General features: G+C 43.0%; 1 protein-coding gene across 3 annotated transcripts in view; it reads left to right on the top strand.

The window, feature by feature from the left end:
* The window catches only part of LOC110494842 (uncharacterized), a 289,407-nt gene that overhangs the window by 227,933 nt on the left and 47,610 nt on the right, over positions 1 to 13,864 (top strand). For all 3 annotated transcript variants that reach the window (XM_036950994.2, XM_090206547.1, XM_090206548.1), the window contains one exon: positions 10,326 to 10,388. In XM_036950994.2, coding sequence (XP_036806889.1) covers positions 10,326 to 10,388 — 63 coding nt within the window. The remainder of the gene's footprint in view (positions 1 to 10,325; positions 10,389 to 13,864) is intronic.

Below are 13,864 nucleotides of genomic sequence, written 5' to 3'. Positions count from 1 at the left end.
AATTCTGTAAAATTCTGCCAAATGAATTATTGTCTTTGTTAGGAATAAATGGCCTTTCAACAGTTCGCAAAGAGCCAGGCGGCACAAACTGCTGCATATACCCTGACTCTGCATGTCACCATTCTTCAAAGTTGAACCCAGAAGCAGACCAGGAGAAGGAGAGTAGAAAAAATGTGAGTATTTATTTACAAGTGAATGGGTAGATATATCCAGGTGGTGTAGCGGGTAGCGGTGATGAGTTGATGGGAGTAAATAGGTGGATCCAATGGGGAAGCGGAATCTTCTGACGACCAGGCGGGAATGGGGTAAATGATCCGGGTGAGTAACTGAAGACAGAACAAACAGAGGTAAGTTCAAGGCAAGCAATACGTAACAAACAACAAAACAACTTCTATCCAACTTGAGGCTGATACTCTGGCACAACATACTGTTCATGGCTAACGATCCGGCAGGGAATGGATGTCAGGTCCGGGCTTATGAAGAGGAGAGATGATCAGGACCAGGTGTGCAGATAGCTGATGGGATACAGGTGCGGGTAATCAGAAACCCCAACTGGCTACATTGCCCGGCAACCAGACAGGGTGCGTTCCAGGACGCCGGAAAAACTCTCCAGGACAGAACATAGGTAAAAAACAGACTCAGGAAACGGGATTCGTGACACTGCAAGCACTGAACGCAAGAGATGTGACACAATTTACCTAGTTAATATTGCCTGCTAACATGAATTTATTTTAACTAAATATGCAGGTTTACAAAAATATACTTGTGTATTGATTTTAAGAAAGGCATTGGTGTTTATGGTTAGGTACATTATTGCAACGATTGTGCTTTTTTCGCAAATTCGCTTTTGTTAAATCATCAAGTTGAAGTAGCCTGTCTTTCAATGATAAATTAACAGACAACGCATCGATTATATGCAACGCAGAACAAGCTAGTTAACCTAGTAATATCATCAACCATGTGTAGTTAACTAGTGATTATGTGAAGATGTATTGTTTTTTATAAGATACGTTTAATGTTTAATGCTAGCTAGCAACTTACCTTGGCTCCTTGCAGCCAAAAGGTCATTTTAATGCTGCACTCGAGTAACAGGTGGTCAGCCTGTTTCCTCATGGATTGCAATGTAATCGGCCATAATCGGCGTCCAAAAAGGGCAATTACCGATTGTTAATCGGCAATGCCGATTAATCGGTCGACCTCTAGTTTAGACCTGTAGTAACTCTGCAGTAACTCTGTAGTTTAAATGTGTAGTTACTCTGTAGTTAGGCCTGTAGTGACTCTGTAGTTTAGGCCTGTTGTCCTAAAAACACAAAACCACTGACTCAATTTGGGTTCTGGGTGTTCTCATGGCCTAGATCTCATGTTGGTGTTTTTAGGCTTGACAACAGACCTATTTTCATCACTTTTGCTTGCCTGATGACTCAAACAGAATTCTTCCGCTGCTCTACTGTTCGCTTCGTACTTCAGTCTGAGACTGCCATCATTGAAGTTGTTTGTCTTAACGTCAAAATTAGAGTTTTGTATAAAACAAAGTCATCGGCAATTGGATCATCTCTGACCTATCAGAGCATCAAAGCCAATGACACATTTTCAAACTGTCGCTTTACCCATGTGTATTCTGGCTTTGCCCAGCCCCATCAGTTTCTGGGATCAATCAGAACTGCTCAATTTTTTTCCATTCTAGAAATCGTCAGGGAGGTACTCGGATCCAGACTCATTGCGGAGAAGAAACTAACGTCTATGGGCATGGTGTAGTATTTGTCCGGAGCAAAGAGTTTGGGTTGCCAGGCAACACTTTTTTCTCCACATAAAGATGAAATCACAAGAACGCTTGTGTCAGAGAGCTCTCCCCTCTACAGTTATCTCTACTGGGCTGTATTGCAGAGTATGATCCAAATGTTATCCATCTCAAGACAAACCTTCAAATACAGCAGCTGTTTGACTTTCCAGTCTTCCTCTAACACTAAAGACATATGAATTTGTTTAAGGATATGTAGGAAAGTTATCTGGCAAACTCTTCAATGTTGTTATACCCCCTAGAACTCTTCAATCTGGTTCAGGGGACCCAGAGTCAAACTGAACTGTTGGCTTTGGCAGAAAGAGAGACCATTGTTTTCTGAGCAGTTTGATGCTGTGGGTGGGCCTTCTGACTTTGATTGGGTTTTAGAGTGCATGTGAGAGTGCATGTGAGAGTGCACATGAGAGTACACGTGAGAGTACACGAGTGCACTTACTTAATATTTTTGAACGTGGCCATTTCCTCTAAGCTAAAACCCTTTGATCAGATTCAATTAGGATGTTCCTCTGCTGTTAGTAGTATCAAACAAAACCAATAACAAGAACTAGATTAGCTTTCCTTGTAACAATCAGCCTATTAAATCCAAATGTATGATTCACAACAGTTTTCATAATTATAATAGTAGTAGCTAGTAGTGTTGTCTCACAGCTATTCAACAAAGGAAAGCAGAGAAAGACTCAATCATGGACAGTCTTACTGACAGTTGTGGCTGCTTTGTGTGATGTATTGTTGTCTCTACCTTTTTGCCCTTTGCTGTAGTCTGTGCCCAATAATGTTTGTACCATGTTGTGTTGCTACCATGTTGTTGTAATATTATGTTGCTACCATGCTGTGTTGTCATGTGTTGCTCCCTTGCTATGTTGTTGTCTTAGGTCTCTCTTTATGTAGTGTTGTGTTGTCTCTCTTGTCGTGATGTGTGTTTTGCCCCCATCCTCGCAGGAGGCCTTTTGCCTTTTGGTAGGCTGTCATTGTAAATAAAACTTGTTCTTAACTGACTTACCTAGTTAAATAAAGGTCAAATAAAATAAAGAGAAAGACCATAGATTAGTCTAGATACTGGAAACACCAAACCATTATGTCTCTGTAGTCTAGATACTGGAAACACCAAACCTTTCTGTCTCTGTAGTCTAGATACTGGAAACACCAAACCTTTCTGTCTCTGTAGTCTAGATACTGGAAACACCAAACCTTTCTGTCTTTATAGTCTAGATACTGGAAACACCAAACCTTTCTGTCTCTGTAGTCTAGATACTGAAAACACCAGCCAGTCTTCACCTGCACTCCCTGGATGTGTATCATCCACCAAGACCAACACACCTGGCTAAATGAAGGTGTAAACAGACCTTTACATGGATAAACATACCTATCTCAGCGCTGCAGAAGTGTTGCTGGGGGTGGGCTGGGTTGCAGCTGCATGCTTCCACCAGGTGGTCCAGTCTGAGGGCCAGCAGCAGGGTGAGGGTCAGGGTCAAGACCAGGGGGGTCAGGGACACACAACCAGGCAGGGGGATGCCCATCTCTCTCTCTCTCTCTCACCGACCAGAAAGACTCCTCTCTTCAGATCAGCGCCTTCTTTTTCACTTCCCTGGTCCCTCTTGTAGAAGAGATTCTATCTCAGAGAGACTGACCTGACTAACCTGGAAATCTATAGAGATCAGCTGTCTGTCTACATAAGCTGTCTACAGAGCTCCCACTTTTTCTGGTCCTGACTGGATTTCCCCTGGAGGAACAACACAGTATCAATCTATTTCATCTATCAGTCCTGTATGAGAGATGAGAGGTTGCTAGAGAAACAACCTCATTACTACTGACTGTTATGTTCAGAATCTGCTGCTACTACCACCTATATCTCTGTCTCTCTCTTTTTCAGACTCACTCTTTCACACGCTCTCTCTCTCTCTATGAATCCTTAGAGGGTGAGACTGGGAACCTCTTATGTACCCTACATCTTCGGACCGCCTCCCTCCTCCTCCCCTCTTCTCCCTCCCTCCTCCTCCCCTCTTCTCCCTCCCTCCTCCTCCCCTCTTCTCCCTCCCTTCTCCTCCCCTCTTCTCCCTCCCTCCTCCTCCCCTATTCTCCCTCCCTCCTCCTCCCCTCTTCTCCCTCCCTCCTCCTCCCCTCTACTCCCTCCATCCTCCTCCCCTCTTCTCCCTCCCTCCTCCTCCCCTCTTCTCCCTTCCTCCACTCCTCCCCTCTTCTCCCTCCACTCCTCCCCTCCACCCCTACCAGGCAGCAGTGAGTGAGTGTATTCAGTCATCAGCTCAGTTTGTGCCTCAGTTAAAAACACAAGTAGAAGAACAACTCTGACAATGGGAAAGTAGACCAGGAGATCTGCAGCTTGTTTTTAATCATAGGAGGTGACTGATGGCTCTGTGTGATTTGTTTTAATGAGACCTAGATTACAGTCTGGAACACGTTTGGATCTTTGTAGTTCAGCTGTGGTGCTGAAATGGAGTGTTACAGTTGAGTGGAGATTTCATCTTCTATCATGGAGGTTCACTGCTTGATTATTATGCTGGACACGAGCCCTCAATATGTTGTGAACACTAGTGGAGTCTCTGTGTGGTGTGTGTGGTGCGTGTGTGCGTCGGGGGCAGCAACACACCTACTCTCCTGTCTCAGGTTATTAATCATGAGCATATCCTCACTGATACACAACAAAACATTGATAGATGTTACTTTCATTTGGTTCTGTTTGCATACAATATCTCTTGTTGTTTATTGCACTAACTCTAACTCTGTCACAAATACCGTCTCCCCAGCCTGTTTAGTCATATACCTGCTCCCCAGCCTGTTTTGTCATATACTGTCTCCCCAGCCTGTTTTGTTATATACCTGCTCCCCAGCCTGTTTTGTTTTATACCGTATCCCCAGCCTGTTTTGTTATATACCTGCTCCCCAGCCTGTTTTGTTATATACCTGCTCCCCAGCCTGTTTTGTCAAATACCGTATCCCCAGCCTGTTTTGTCATATACTGTCTCTCCAGCCTGTTTTGTCATATACCTGCTCCCCAGCCTGTTTTGTCATATACCGTCTCCCCAGCCTGTTTAGTCATATACCTGCTCCCCAGCCTGTTTTGTCATATACCGTCTCCCCAGCCTGTTTTGTTATATGCCTGCTCCCCAGCCTGTTTTGTCATATACCGTATCCCCAGCCTGTTTTGTCATATACCGTCTCCCCAGCCTGTTTTGTCATATACCGTCTCCCCAGCCTGTTTTGTCATATACCTGCTCCCCAGCCTGTTTTGTCATATACCGTATCCCCAGCCTGTTTTGTCATATACCTGCTCCCCAGCCTGTTTTGTCATATACCGTCTCCCCAGCCTGTTTTGTCATATACCGTCTCCCCAGGCTGTTTTGTCATATACCTGCTCCCCAGCTTCTTTTGTCATATACCTGCTCCCCAGCCTGTTTTGTTATTTACCTGCTCCCCAGCCTGTTTTGTTATATACCTGCTCCCCAGCATGTTTTGTCATATACCATCTCCCCAGCCTGTTTTGTCATATACCTGCTCCCCAGCCTGTTTTGTCATATACCGTCTCCCCAGCCTGTTTTGTCATATACCGTCTCCCCAGAATGTTTTGTCATATACCGTCTCCCCAGCCTGTTTTGTTATATAACTGCTCCCCAGCCTGTTGTGTTATATACCTGCTCCCCAGCCTGTTTTGTCATATACCGTCTCCCCAGCCTGTTTTGTTATATACCTGCTCCCCAGCCTGTCTTGTCATATACCTACTCCCCAGCCTGTTTTGTCATATACCTGCTCCTCAGCCTGTTTTGTCATATACCGTCTCCCCAGCCTGTTTTGTCATATACCTGCTCCCCAGCCTGTTTTGTCATATACCGTCTCCCCAGCCTGTTTTGTCATATACCTGCTCCCCAGCCTGTTTTGCCATATACCTGCTCCCCAGCCTGTTTTGTTATATACCGTCTCCCCAGCCTGTTTTGTCATATACCGTCTCCCCAGCCTGTTTTGTCATATACCGTATCCCCAGGCTGTTTTGTCATATACCGTATCCCCAGCCTGTTTTGTTATATACCTGCTCCCCAGCCTGTTTTGTCATATACCTGCTCCCCAGCCTGTTTTGTTATATACCTGCTCCCCAGCCTGTTTTGTCATATACCTGCTCCCCAGCCTGTTTTGTTATATACCGTCTCCCCAGCCTGTTTTGTCATATACCGTCTCCCCAGCCTGTTTTGTCATATACCGTATCCCCAGGCTGTTTTGTTATATACCGTCTCCCCAGCCTGTTTTGTTATATACCTGCTCCCCAGCCTGTTTTGTCATATACCTGCTCCCCAGCCTGTTTTGTCATATACCTGCTCCCCAGCCTGTTTTGTCATATACCTGCTCCCCAGCCTGTTTTGTCATATACCTGCTCCCCAGCCTGTTTTGTCATATACCTGCTCCCCAGCCTGTTTTGTTATATACCTGCTCCCTAGCCTGTTTTGTTATATACCTACTCCCCAGCCTGTTTTGTTATATACCTGCTCCCCAGCCTGTTTTGTCATATACCTGCTCCCTAGCCTGTTTTGTTATATACCTGCTCCCCAGACTGTTTTGTCATATACCTGCTCCCCAGCCTGTTTTGTTATATACCGTATCCCCAGGCTGTTTTGTCATATACCTGCTCCCCAGCCTGTTTTGTTATATACCTGCTCCCTAGCCTGTTTTGTTATATACCTGCTCCCTAGCCTGTTTTGTTATATACCTGCTCCCCAGCCTGTTTTGTTATATACCTGCTCCCCAGCCTGTTTTGTTATATACCTGCTCCCAGCCTGTTTTGTCATATACCTGCTCCCCAGCCTGTTTTGTCATATACCTGCTCCCCAGCCTGTTTTGTCATATACCTGCTCCCCAGTCTGTTTTGTTATATACCGTCTCCCCAGCCTGTTTTGTCATATACCTGCTCCCCAGCCTGTTTTGTCATATACCTGCTCCCCAGCCTGTTTTGTCATATACCTGCTCCCCAGCCTGTTTTGTCATATACCTGCTCCCCAGGCTGTTTTGTCATATACCTGCTCCCCAGCCTGTTTTGTTATATACCTGCTCCCTAGCCTGTGAGTTGACTCATTCACACTTGGCGCACTTTGGCAACAGCAGTGTTTAGCCTATATAGTTAAATACACTGCCTTTGCTTAAGTATTTGGCCCCCTTGAACTTTGCGACCTTTTGCCACATTTCAGGCTTCAAACATAAAGATATAAAACTGTATTTTTTTGTGAAGAATCAACAACAAGTGGGACACAATCATGAAGTGGAACGACATTTATTGGATATTTCAAACTTTTTTAACAAATCAAAAACTGAAAAATTGGGCGTGCAAAATTATTCAGCCCCTTTATTTTCAGTGCAGCAAACTCTCTCCAGAAGTTCAGTGAGGATCTCTGAATGATCCAATGTTGACCTAAATGACTAATGATGATAAATACAATCCACCTGTGTGTAATCAAGTCTCCGTATAAATGCACCTGCACTGTGATAGTCTCAGAGGTCCGTTAAAAGCGCAGAGAGCATCATGAAGAACAAGGAACACACCAGGCAGGTCCGAGATACTGTTGTGAAGAAGTTTAAAGCCAGATTTGGATACAAAACGATTTCCCAAGCTTTAAACATCCCAAGGAGCACTGTGCAAGCGATAATATTGAAATGGAAGGAGTATCAGACCACTGCAAATCTACCAAGACCTGGCCGTCCCTCTAAACTTTCAGCTCATACAAGGAGAAGACTGATCAGAGATGCAGCCAAGAGGCCCATGATCACTCTGGATGAACTGCAGAGATCTACAGCTGAGGTGGGAGACTCTGTCCATAGGACAACAATCAGTCGTATATTGCACAAATCTGGCCTTTATGGAAGAGTGGCAAGAAGAAAGCCATTTCTTAAAGATATCCATAAAAAGTGTTGTTTAAAGTTTGCCACAAGCCACCTGGGAGACACACCAAACATGTGGAAGAAGGTGCTCTGGTCAGATGAAACCAAAATTGAACTTTTTGGCAACAATGCAAAACGTTATGTTTGGCGTAAAAGCAACACAGCTCATCACCCTGAACACACCATCCCCACTGTCAAACATGGTGGTGGCAGCATCATGGTTTGGGCCTGCTTTTCTTCAGCAGGGACAGGGAAGATGGTTAAAATTGATGGGAAGATGGATGGAGCCAAATACAGGACCATTCTGGAAGAAAACCTGATGGAGTCTGCAAAAGACCTGAGACTGGGATGAAGATTTGTCTTCCAACAAGACAATGATCCAAAACATAAAGCAAAATCTACAATGGAATGATTCAAAAATAAACATATCCAGGTGTTAGAATGGCCAAGTCAAAATCCAGACCTGAATCCAATCGAGAATCTGTGGAAAGAACTGAAAACTGCTGTTCACAAATGCTCTCCATCCAACCTCACTGAGCTCGAGCTGTTTTGCAAGGAGGAATGGGAAAAAATGTCAGTCTCTCGATGTGCAAAACTGATAGAGACATACCCCAAGCGACTTACAGCTGTAATCGCAGCAAAAGGTGGCGCTTCAAACTATTAACTTAAGGGGGCTGAATAATTTTGCACGCCCAATTTTTCTGTTTTTGATTTGTTAAAAAAGTTTGAAATATCCAATAAATTTCGTTCCACTTCATGATTGTGTCCCACTTGTTGTTGATTCTTCACAAAAAAATACAGTTTTATATCTTTATGTTTGAAGCCTGAAATGTGGCAAAAGGTCGCAAAGTTCAAGGGGGCCGAATACTTTCGCAAGGCACTGTATCTAATAGCCCTGGTGTGTCTCTCTATGGTTAAATATCTACTAGCCCTGGTGTTTATCTCTATGGTTAAATATCTACTAGCCCTGGTGTGTACCTCTATGGTCAAATATCTACTAGCCCTGGTGTTTATCTCTATAGTTAAATATCTAATAGCCCTGGTGTGTCTCTCTATGGTTAAATATCTACTAGCCCTGGTGTGTCTCTCTATGGTCAAATATCTACTAGCCCTGGTGTTTATCTCTATAGTTAAATATCTAATAGCCCTGGTGTGTCTCTCTATGGTTAAATATCTACTAGCCCTGGTGTGTCTCTCTATAGTTAAATATCTAATAGCCCTGGTGTGTCTCTCTATGGTTAAACATCTAATAGCCCTGGTTTGTCTCTCTATGGTTAAATGTCTAATAGCCCTGGTGTGTCTCCCTATAGTTAAATATCTAATAGCCCTGGTGTGTCTCTCTATGGTTAAATGTCTAATAGCCCTGGTGTGTCTCTCTATAGTTAAATATCTAATAGCCCTGGTGTGTCTCTCTATGGTTAAATATCTACCAGCCCTGGTGTGTCTCTCTATGGTTAAATATCTACTAGCCCTGGTGTTTATCTCTATAGTTAAATATCTACTAGCCCTGGTGTGTCTCTCTATGGTTAAATATCTACTAGCCCTGGTGTGTCTCTCTATGGTCAAATATCTACTAGCCCTGGTGTTTATCTCTATAGTTAAATATCTAATAGCCCTGGTGTGTCTCTCTATGGTTAAATATCTACTAGCCCTGGTGTGTCTCTCTATAGTTAAATATCTAATAGCCCTGGTGTGTCTCTCTATGGTTAAATATCTACTAGCCCTGGTGTGTCTCTCTATGGTCAAATATCTACTAGCCCTGGTGTTTATCTCTATAGTTAAATATCTAATAGCCCTGGTGTGTCTCTCTATGGTTAAATATCTACTAGCCCTGGTGTGTCTCTCTATAGTTAAATATCTAATAGCCCTGGTGTGTCTCTCTATGGTTAAACATCTAATAGCCCTGGTGTGTCTCTCTATGGTTAAATATCTAATAGCCCTGGTGTGTCTCCCTATAGTTAAATATCTAATAGCCCTGGTGTGTCTCTCTATGGTTAAATGTCTAATAGCCCTGGTGTGTCTCCCTATAGTTAAATATCTAATAGCCCTGGTGTGTCTCTCTATGGTTAAATGTCTAATAGCCCTGGTGTGTCTCTCTATGGTTAAATATCTAATAGCCCTGGTGTGTCTCCCTATAGTTAAATATCTAATAGCCCTGGTGTGTCTCTCTATGGTTAAATATCTACTAGCCCTGGTGTGTCTCCCTATAGTTAAATATCTAATAGCCCTGGTGTGTCTCTCTATGGTTAAATGTCTAATAGCCCTGGTGTGTCTCCCTATAGTTAAATATCTAATAGCCCTGGTGTGTCTCTCTATGGTTAAATGTCTAATAGCCCTGGTGTGTCTCTCTATGGTTAAATGTCTAATAGCCATGGTGTGTCTCTCTATAGTTAAATATCTACTAGCCCTGGTGTTTATCTCTATAGTTAAATATCTAATAGCCCTGGTGTGTCTCCTGGAGCAACATTCAGTCAGTGTGCCAGTCAGCCAATCAGTTATTCAGTCATTCATTCAGTCAGTCACCTAATCAGTCATCCAGTCAGTCAGCCAATCAGTCATTCAGTCAGTCAGCAAATCAATTGTTCATTCAGTCAGCGAGCCAGTCAGCCAGTAATTCAGCCAGTCAATCATTCCAACATGTCTTCTCTTTCAGATCTCCATGCCCTCTTTCCCTGTGGTGGTGAAGATAGGACACGCGCACTCTGGAATGGGAAAGGTAATGCACTAATACATATACATATGTGTCATTTATATATAATGTCTAAATACATATAAATACATGTCATTTATATATAATGTCCAAATACAAATAAATATATACAATTTATATATAATGTCCAAATACAAATAAATATATGACATTTTATTTTACCTATTTTTAACTAGGCAAGTCAGTTAAGAACAGATTCTTATTTTCAATGACGGCCTAGGAATAGTGGGTTAACGTCCTTGTTCAGGGGCAGAACGACAGATTTTTACCTAGTCAGCTCAGGGATTCAATCTTGCAACCTTTTGGTTACTAGTCCAACACTCTAACCACTAGGCTACCTGCCGCCAATAGCCCTGGTATAATGTCCACATACAATTAAATACATGTCATTTGACGTTTTCCACATTTTGTTATATTACAGCCTTATTCTAAAATGGATTAAACAGTTATTTTTCCCCTCATCAATCTACACACAATATCCCATAATGACAAAGCAAAAATAGGTTTTTAGAAATTCTGACAAATGTATAAAAATATTAAACTGAAATATCACATTTACATAAGTATTCAGACCCTTTACTCAGTACTTTGATGAAGATCATAGCCTCAAGTCTTCTTGGGTATAACGCTTCAAGCTTGGCACACCTGTATTTGGGGAGTTTCTCCCATTCTTCTCTGCAGAACCTCTCAAGCTCTGTCAGGTTGGATAGGGAGCGTCACTGCACCGCTATTTTCAGGTCTCTCCAGAGATGTTCGATCGTGTTCAAGTCCGGTCTCTAGCTGGCCCCTCGAGGACATTCAGAGACTTGTCCCAAAGCCACTCCTGTGTTGTCCTTGCTGTGTGCTTAGGGTCGTTGTCCTGTTGAATGATGAACCTTCACCCCAGTCTGAGGTCCTGAGCGCTCTGGAGCAGGTTCATCAAGGATCTCCCTGTACTTTGCTCCGTTCATCTTTCGCTCAATCCTGACCAGTCTCCCAGTCCCTACCGCTGAAAAACATCTCCACAGCATGATGCTGCCATCACCATGCTTCATCTTAGGATTGGTGCCAGGTTTCCTCAGGACGTGACACTTGGCATTCAAGCCAAAGAGTTTAATCTTGGTTTCATCAGACCAGAGAATCTTGTTTTTTTGGCAAACTCCAAGCGGGCTGTCATGTGCCTTTTACTGAGGAGGGGCTTCCGTATTGCCACTCTACCGTAAAGGCCTGATTGGTGGAGTACTGCAGAGATGGTTGTCCTTCTGGAAGTTTCTATCATCTCCACAGAATAACTCTGGAGCTCTGTCAGAGTAACCATCGGGTTCTTGGTCTCTTCCTTACCAAAGCCCTTCTTCCTTGATTGCTTAGTTTGGCCAGGCGGCCACTCTAGGAAGAGTCTTGGTGGTTCCAAACTTCTTCCATTTAAGAATGATGGAGGCCACTGTGTTCTTGGGGACCGTCAATGCTGCAGAAATGTTTTGGTACCCTTCCCCAGATCTGTGTCTCAGCACAATCCTGTCTCGGAGCTCTACGGACAATTCCTTCAACCTCAAGGCTTGGTTTTTCCTCTGACATGCACTGTCAACTGTGGGACCTTATATAGACAGGTGAGTGCCTTTCCAAATCATGTCCAACCAATTGAGTTTACCACAGGTGGACTCCAATCAAGTTGAAGAAACATCTCAAGGATGATCAATGGAAACAAGATGCACCTTCGCTCAATTTCGAGTCTCATAGCAAAGGGTCTGAATGCTTATGTACTTAAGCTATTTATTTATAAATTTGTAAATATCACAAAACCTGTTTCCGCTTTGTCGTTATGGGGTATTGTGTGTAGATTGATTAAATATATAAAAAATCCTCAGCAATTTTAGAATAAGGCTGTAACATAACAAAATGTGAAAAATGCCAAAGGGTCTGAATACTGTCAGAATGCACTGTTTACACAGAACATTAGGAACACCGGATCTTTCCATGACAGACTGATCAGGTGAAAGCTATGATTACTTATTGACAAATCACTAATAGGAGAAACTATAATTGGAACCATACATGTTGCTTTCCATACATGTTGACATGTTCATCAGCTCTTCTTCATCTAATTGATCTCTTTCTGGAATCTGCCATGTATTCAGCTACAGCTGTAATCTACTGTGTATTCAGCTGTTACAAAGCCCTTTTGGCCCGACAGTCTAGGGGAGATGGTAACGAGACCCGTAACACAACTCATGCAAATTATAATAGGGAAAAAGAAAGAGTGAGAATGAAATAACCACAGACAACTAAATTACCATCAAACACATGGTTTATTAGAAAACACACGGTAATGGGGGGGAGCAGGAAAAGGGGCTGAGCTGGACCCAAGGAAAGAAACAATAAGCATCCCAAAACACCCCTAAGCTAGACTAGCCTATTTCAACAACAGCTAACTAACTAACCAAAAATACAGTGGGTGGTCTGCCCAGGTCTAACTAGTGTATTTAACAAAGTTTACCTACGGGTAGTGTATGCCCATGGGTGACTTGTCTTGGTTTCCCCTTTTCCCACCAGCAAGCAAACACCATAACCAAAAACAATACTCACAGGTGAGGACAAAGTGATATGGAGGTGCTCAAACAAAAGAGAGCTCAATACATAAAGAGAGATAGAGACATACAGTGCCTTGCGAAAGTATTCGGCCCCCTTGAACTGCGACCTTTTGCCACATTTCAGGCTTCAAACATAAAGATATACTACTGTATTTTTTTGTGAAGAATCAACAACAAGTGGGACACAATCATGAAGTGGAACGACATTTATTGGATATTTCAAACTTTTTTAACAAATCAAAAACTGAAAAATTGGGCGTGCAAAATTATTCAGCCCCTTTACTTTCAGTGCAGCAAACTCTCTCCAGAAGTTCAGTGAGGATCTCTGAATGATCCAATGTTGACCTAAATGACTAATGATGATAAATACAATCCACCTGTGTGTAATCAAGTCTCCGTATAAGTGCACCTGCACTGTGATAGTCTCAGAGGTCCGTTAAAAGCGCAGAGAGCATCATGAAGAACAAGGAACACACCAGGCAGGTCCGAGATACTGTTGTGAAGAACTTTAAAGCCGTATTTGGATACAACAAGATTTCCCAAGCTTTAAACATCCCAAGGAGCACTGTGCAAGCGATAATATTGAAATGGAAGGAGTATCAGACCACTGCAAATCTACCAAGACCTGGCCGTCCCTCTAAACTTTCAGCTCATACAAGGAGAAGACTGATCAGAGATGCAGCCAAGAGGCCCATGATCACTCTGGATGAACTGCAGAGATCTACAGCTGAGTTGGGAGACTCTGTCCATAGGACAACAATCAGTCGTATATTGCACAAATCTGGCCTTTATGGAAGAGTGGCAAGAAGAAAGCCATTTCTTAAAGATATCCATAAAAAGTGTTGTTTAAAGTTTGCCACAAGCCACCTTGGAGAAACACCAAACATGTGGAAGAAGGTGCTCTGGTCAGATGAA

The sequence above is a fragment of the Oncorhynchus mykiss genome, chromosome 17, assembly GCF_057628025.1.
Source record: "Oncorhynchus mykiss isolate SJ-2025 chromosome 17, ASM5762802v1, whole genome shotgun sequence".
Taxonomy (NCBI): Eukaryota; Metazoa; Chordata; class Actinopteri; order Salmoniformes; family Salmonidae; genus Oncorhynchus; species Oncorhynchus mykiss.
The sequence above is the reverse complement of the archived record's forward strand: the minus strand, read 5'-3'. Positions and strand labels throughout refer to the sequence as shown.